At 66.5% G+C, this 6,923-nt stretch overlaps 1 protein-coding gene across 2 annotated transcripts; it reads right to left on the bottom strand.

Annotated features, from left to right (window-relative positions):
- Positions 1–3,491: 3,491 nt before the first annotated feature.
- TNNI2 (troponin I2, fast skeletal type) lies at positions 3,492–6,026 on the bottom strand. 2 transcript variants are annotated; one of them, XM_029915271.1, is made up of 8 exons: positions 5,955–6,026; positions 5,324–5,353; positions 5,131–5,137; positions 4,613–4,654; positions 4,382–4,510; positions 4,171–4,260; positions 3,823–3,999; positions 3,492–3,682 (listed from the first exon to the last, which is right to left on the bottom strand). In XM_029915271.1, the coding sequence occupies exons 2-8, from the start codon at positions 5,329–5,331 to the stop codon at positions 3,587–3,589; spliced, it is 549 nt and encodes a 182-aa protein (XP_029771131.1). In that variant the 5' UTR covers positions 5,332–5,353; positions 5,955–6,026; the 3' UTR covers positions 3,492–3,586. The 2 variants fall into 2 exon arrangements, with proteins under 2 accessions (XP_029771131.1, XP_029771132.1); XM_029915272.1 differs by lacking the exons at positions 5,131–5,137; positions 5,324–5,353; positions 5,955–6,026 and adding an exon at positions 4,809–4,910.
- Positions 6,027–6,923: the final 897 nt, after the last annotated feature.

The raw sequence follows: 6,923 nt of genomic DNA, 5'->3' as shown, positions 1-6,923 counted from the left end.
CAGGGCCGCCCTCTCCTCTAGTGAAGGCCGGGCCCGGATGTGCCAGCCCCTGGGGCTGACGGATCATGGAAGGCTTCCTGGAGGAGGTCACCTGAGGGAGCCCGAAGGTCATTGGGGCTGGGGGGCAGCCAAGGGACAACCTAGACAGGCTTCCAGGCCCAGCACTGAGGCGGGCGTGACATGCGTGAGGCTGAGGATGTGCTCTGGTCCCTCCCCACTCGGCCGGCCAGGGAGCCAGATGTTCCCTTCTCCCATTTTGTAGTCGGGGAAACTGAGGCCCAGCAGCCTGCCAGGAGGAGTCAGGGAGCAGAAAGAGAGCAGCAGTGGAACAAGGAGGCCCCACAAGGGACAAAGGCAGGTCTAGAACCAGACAGAGGGGACAGGTCACAGGGGTGAGACTGGCCAGGGAGAGGGGTGGGCCTCAGCAGGCGATGCTTGCTCACAGAGGAACTCTGGCCTCGGGGCCCCACTTGGGCTTCCCCCTGGCCGGGCAGGGCAGCGGTGGAGGGGCTGTCCCTCTGAGTCTGGGCCGATTCAATCAACTGGGAAGCCCCCGGACTCCGCCCATTCCAGCCCTCCTAGCTCTGCCCACTTCCGGGTCTCTGGGCCTCCACCCCAAGGTGGTACTGCCTGCCCTCCACTCCTCCTTGGCTCCCCCCACTCACCCTCCCACCACCTTACATTGGGGAGTTGGGGGCGCAGTGGCCCCCAGGCCCGCCCCGTGGTCCTCACCCGCCCCGGGAGGGGTGCAGTGTCCCCCCAGGCCCGCCCCGTGGTCCTCACCCCCCACCGGAGGGGTGCAGTATCCCCCAGGCCCTCCCCATGGTCCTCGCCCCCCTGGGAGGGGTGCAGTATCCCCCAGGCCCTCCCCGTGGTCCTCGCCCCCCTGGGAGGGGTGCAGTGGCCCCCAGGCCCGCCCTGTGGTCCTCACCCCCCAGGAGGGGTGCAGTGGTCCCCAGGCCCGCCCTGTGGTCCTCACCCCACCCCGGGAGGGGTGCAGTGTCCCCTGCCCATGCCTGGCTCCACACCCAACACCTGGTCCACGCAATTTGGTTGATTTCACCACAGCTGTTTTCAAGGTTGCTCAGGAATTTTATTGTTTCCATGATCAAGGAAAAGTTTAACTTCGGAGAAATTATTTCAAACTTACAGAAAAGTTTCAAGGGTTAGAGCACAAAGAGCCCAGGCACATCCCTCCCCAGACTCGCCGCCATCGCCCAAGGGCCTCCCCCTCGCCCTCGCTCAGCTCCTTGGCGCCCCTGGGACCAAGGGGCCTGCTTTCCAGACACGCTCCCTCCCTGCCCCTGGTGGGTCTGCCTGCTCGCGCGGTCATTTACTGTATTTGTGTTGGTTTTGCCCACTTCTTTGCTTCCTGGCTCATCTGTGGAACTGCTCCCCCAGCTGTGGCTCAGCCCCTCCTCCAGGAAGCTCTCCGTGAAGGATGGTGTCCAGGACACGGGCCTGGTAGCAGGTGGACAGGGAAAGAGCCGTGGACACGTGGACACAAGTCTGTCTCACACAGGTTCACAGAAGCCCACCTGCACCCACACCAACCCCGCCCCCCAACACTGTCCTGCCCTTGACCTCCTGGACAGCCTGCCATGCTCCCTCCTCTCAGCCCCAGGCCACAGCCCAGCCGAGGTTCCCCTGGGGCTTCTTGGCCCCCAGCATCACCGACAGGGCAGGCCAGGGCTGCAGGCGCTCTTCCCTTCTGGGGTCCCTCCCGGGCAGCGTCCTCCTCCCCTCCCCTGCCTGCCCATTGTTGGAGAGCACCCAGCACCTACTTCTGAGGATGCCCAGGCCCCCAGCCCCTGCCCGGACCCCTGCATGCAGCAAACCCACAGCTGAGAACTCGCCCCTCATCTGCTCAGAGCCCCTCTTTGGGGAACAGCTCCCAGCCTGTCCCCACCCCCTCACCCACCAAGCCAAGGGACTCTGCCTCTTAAGTATGCCCCTCTCCCCCCTCCCAGGAGGTTCCTGTGCCCTCCGACTCCAGCCTCACTCCTGAACTGCCTGTTCTCCCCACCATGGAGATCCTTCTAGAATGCAGAGCTCCCACCACATGCCAGGTGCTGGGCCACATGCTTCAGACACCCCGTCCGAGGCTGTGCATGTCGGGGGGGACACCAGGACAGCCCAGCCGGGCGGGGGGGGGGGGCGCGGGGGGCTAGCTGTGATGTCTGCTCCTTGTTCAGTTCGCCTGCTGTAACAGACACCCACAAATCCGCTTCCCAGCCCGTCACAGCCCCCACCCTGGGGGTCTCTACCTGGGATTGGGTGTTTGACGTTTCCTTGACTTAAAAAAACAAAATCATTTTTCCACATAGTGAGTCTTCCCAAACCCAGGATGTTGACTCTTGTGGGAGCGGGGTTCCAAGTCCCCTTGCCTCCCGGCTGCCCTCCTGGGGGGCACGGCCCCTGGACAGCGGCCATGGTCACTCTGTCAGGCCCACGGTGGGCCCTGCCTCTATTGCTCTATCCAGACGCTGAATCCTGTGCTTCGAACTCACTTCCTGCCTTGCCCACTCTCAGCTCTGTATGGGATGTGCTTTGGCCCCCAGGATCCTGCAGGAGTTGAAGCTGGGGGCTGAACACAGGTGTCCAAGCTGGGGGGGCCTTCAGGGGGCCCCCCAAAGATGGACCTGGATCCCTGGGCTGCGGCTGGGCCAGGGCCGGAACACAGGCAAGGCCAAAGGCAGCTCCCCTTCCTGGGTCTGGCCCAGGCAGATCTATCGCTGGGGCGGCCCAAGGACAAAGGCAGGGTGGGTGGCCTGGCCTTCTTGGGCCCCCCTCCTGGGCACCCTTCCAAAGATCTGGGTGGAAAGACCTTGGCTAGTCACCATGTCACTCCCCACAGAGGAAGTGGGACCACTGTGGCCTTGCAGTGACGGTCCTCTTCAGGGCCTGTCAGGGACAGCGTCCTTTGATGTGTGAGGCCTTGGGGAGGAACAAACGGCAGGGCAAGCCCCTCCCCCAGGGCTGCCCTGGAGCCCAGCAGGTCTGTCAACAGCCCTCAGGCGGGAGCACGGACCCCAGCTTGGGGGAGGCCCTGCTGGACGGGCACAGCCACCCCGGGAGGGCTGTTCACCCAGGAGCGCAACCACGGCCCCCCTGTGGGAGGGGTGGGGGCTGCCCGCGTTGCGTGGAATCATGCAGTACAGAGGGCCTCTAGGCCACAAGGCCCCTAGTGACGCCATGCTCACGGACAAGCGATCTTATCTCCGGAACCGTGGTTCTGACGTAACCCAGGCCATCTGCCCAAGGCCCTCCCGGGACCAGCGAGTCCCGGCCAGGCCTTGGGGAACTGACCGCTCACCACTGACCACAGTCAGGGTGCAGGCTGGGTGGATTCAGGCCCTGAAACACCCCACCCCCAGCACAGCCCAGAGTCCTTGAGGCTGGGCTCGCCCCCCGCTGCCCCCACCCCAGGCCCCCCGCAGTACGCTGGCAGTCTGTGGGCAGTGAGGCTGGGCAGCACCAGACCAGACCCGTCACGGGGATTGGAATCCTTTATTGACCACGTAGACAAGCCCTGTCCCAGTGCCGTGGGGCACTGGGAGCTCCGGGCCGGTGCCGGGCGAGCCGCCTAGGACTCGGACTCAAACATCTTCTTCCGGCCCTCCATACCAGACTTCTCCTCGATGTTCTTGCGCCAGTCGCCCACGTCACGCAGGTCCCGCTCCTGGGGACGGGGCCAGGCCAGGGCTCAGGAGGAGGCTGCAGACCACCCCTTAGCCTCCGTGTGCCCCCCAGAGGCGGGCAGCAGAGTGGAGTCTGCGCCGCAGAGAGCCTGGCAGCCCTGGGGCGGAAGGCACGGCGTACCTTCTCGGTGTCTTCCTTCTTGACCTGCTTCAGGTTGGCCCGAAGGTCCATGCACACCTTGTGCTTGGAGCCCAGCAGCGCCTTCAGCATGGCGTCAGCGGACATGCGCACCCTCCTCAGCGGGGGCCTCTTGAACTTGCCTCTCAGGTCGAACAACTTCTGGTTCATGTCCTCCAGCTACGAGGTGGGGAGGGCTAGAGGGGGGCCAGCAGTGGCCAGGCCCCCCACCCCAGCCATGTCGGAGAGCCCCTCACCGTGGCCCGGCCCCGCCCCTCGATCGGGCCCCACCCTCACCACGGTCCGGGCCCCGCCCCCGCCACGGCCCAGCCCCGCCCCTCGACCCCTCACCTCCTTGCTGCTCTTCTGGACCCTCACTTCCATGTCATACTTCTCTTCCTCAGCAGCGTCGATCTTGGCGTGCAGCTGTTTGCAGAGCTCCTGGGGGTGGGGGCAATGGGTGGGCGGGCCGCTGTCCACCTGCCCTCCACCTGCCCTGACCCCCCTCTTGGCCAATGGGGAAACTGAGGCAGCAGGCAGGAGCACTGCCAGGGGAGGGTACCTGCACTTCAGACATGGAGCCGGGGATGTGCAGTGGGGGGCAGTGCTCAGACAGGTAGTTCTGCTTCTCCGTCTCACGGCGACTCTCCTCCTTCTCCAGCTCGGTGGCCGCGATCTGCAGCATCACACTCTGCGGGGAGCAGGGGCGAAGGGCGAAGGGCGGGCCAGTGAGGGGCTGCAGGGCCCCGCCTCGCACAGACCCCAGCACAGCCCTCCCTGGGCCGGCACCTACCTTCAGGTGCTGTCTCCGGGCCGTGATGGCCCTGTTGCGTTTCTGCGGGGCAAGGGACAGGAGGCAGAGTCAGGGCCAGCCCAGCCCCCCGCACCCCCACCCCCCACTGGCCCCGCCCGGGCCGGTGCCCCCTGTCTAGGAGGCAGCTGGACTCTGGGGCTCCCAATGCCCTGGCGGGAGGCCAGGCCCAGGACACCTGAACCCAGGTGGCAGGTCAGGTTCGAAGGTTTCAGGGAGCGGAGAGGAGGGAGGAGCAGGGGATCCCTGCAGGGCTCCGGGTGGGGGGGGGCTGCTTTCTGGAAGAAGAAGTGATTCCGGTGACCTGCCCACAGCCTCACTTCCCCTGCCCCATGAGGCACCGGCAGCCACTTCCTGTTTCGTCCCTGTCCCAGTGGCTGGGGGGGGCTCACTCAAGGGGGGAGGGCTGGGCAGCTTCCCTCGAGCTCTGACCTTTGACCTATCCCAAGGAGGGCATCCCATCCCCTCTGTGACTCATGCCCACCCAAGTAGGTACTCACCTCCTCACTGTCCCGAGAGGGCAAGTGGGATGGGGGGAGAGAAGACAGAGGTTAGGGCCGTGGACAAGGCAGTGTGTGGGGCCGGTGGAAGTGGGAGGGGCCCGGGGTGGGCTGGGGAGCTGCGGGGACCCCCCGCCCCAGTTGGAGGGAGGGCAGGGGTGGCAGGGGCCCTGGGCTTGGGGACGGCACTTACTCCCCCATCCTGAAGTCCGAGGCTTAGAGCCTGTGGGAGAGAAAAGGCCCGGGTGTGAGAACGGTGGCCGCTGTCCAGCCGTGGACACCGGTTGCCCAGGTTGGGGGGGGGGGGCGGCCTTCAGGCCACGCCCGCCTGTTGCCCTGCCCCCACCCGACCTTCTTAAAGGAGCTGTCTTGGAATTGCCAGGGTGAGGAGTAAGAAGAGAAAGTGCTCCCGAAATGTCCCAGGCGGGGCCCGGAGTGGCCCAGCTGTCCCTGAGGGAGGGTGGGACGGGCCAGCGCAGGTGCCACCAGAGCCGTCCAGCTATTTTTAGCTCTACTCCTTCGGCTTTGGGCCCAAGTGCATGCAAGGAGCCGCTCCCAACTTGGGCCTGGGGTCCCTCGTCCCGCCAGATCTCCTCCTAGTGTCCCACCCAAGAGCGAGGCCTGGTGACTGGGGGGCCGTCCCGGACCCCGGCTCCCCCCAGCTGTCTCCCGACACATCTCCGGCTCACGCCCGACACCATGCAAGCCCCCCGGAGAGGGCTGCTGGGGGCGGTGCCCGACCCCCGGGCCCCCACCCGGGGGTCTCCCCGCATGCCATCTCCAGAAGCGCGTGTCCTGGCCTCGGCCGGCTGGGCTGGCCTCACCTAGTGTCTGGGCAGCAGCGTGGGGAGCGAGGTCAGGCCGGCAGCGGCAAGTTGGGCTGGTGGGCCCAGGGGGAGGGGTATAAATGGCCTCCCCCAGGCTGGGCCCCTGCTCAGAAAGGGCATGGAGCCCTCCTCAGACCAATGGGGGCACAGGGGCCTCCCCACCTGCCCAGGCCGCCTGGCCCGGCCCCGCCGCGTGCTGTCGTCCAGTCCAAGAAGTCTTGGGGGGGAGGGTGCCGAGGTTGGGTTGCTCTATTTTGAGCTCAGTGACGAGTTCGAGAAGGCTCCCCTGGTCCTGCAAGGAGCCTGTGGTCGGCTGTCCTCGGCCCTGCTGGGCCGCCTCGGGGCACACGGCTCAGGGTCAGCTGGGGGTCACTCTACTCCTAAGTCAGGGTCTACACGGCAGTTTCCCCAGGGGCACAGGCTTCCTGGAGGGAGCAGCCCCCTGCATCTCTCCGCTGCCTTCCTGCTGGGGTGGGCATCTCGGGCATGACCTAGCCACGTCCCTTCCTTTCCCCGAGGCTTGGGCCCCCAAACATGGCCTGCGGCAGTGGCCAGGGCCCTCTGGGTGGGGGCTGCCCTCCCCTGGGTGGGATCCCGCCCTCCATCCCGGGAGGAGAAGGGAGGGCCCCTGGACGTGCAGCCGGCCGGAACACCCTGCCCTGCGGTGGTTCCTGGCTCACTCGGAACACGTCCTTCAACCCAAGGATGGCGACACCACCGCCTGGGAACCTCTCCCTGATGGAGGGGGCCTGGGGCCCGCCCGGCTGCCTGGGGCTGAGCCCCCCGCCCAGCCCCCACCCAGCAGAGACATCCGGAGAACCGTGAACTGGCGTTCTCCGAGCTGGGGTGCGAGGCCCCAGCCCTGCCGGCCTCCCAGGCCGTAGGGAGGGCCAGGGAGCCAAAGCCGTCCAGATGTGTGGGGATTAGAGCAGCATTCCTGGCCGGGCTGAGCCCCCTGAGGCCAGC

This window comes from Suricata suricatta, chromosome 11, assembly GCF_006229205.1.
Source record: "Suricata suricatta isolate VVHF042 chromosome 11, meerkat_22Aug2017_6uvM2_HiC, whole genome shotgun sequence".
NCBI classification, from domain to species: domain Eukaryota; kingdom Metazoa; phylum Chordata; class Mammalia; order Carnivora; family Herpestidae; genus Suricata; species Suricata suricatta.
The sequence above is the reverse complement of the archived record's forward strand: the minus strand, read 5'-3'. Positions and strand labels throughout refer to the sequence as shown.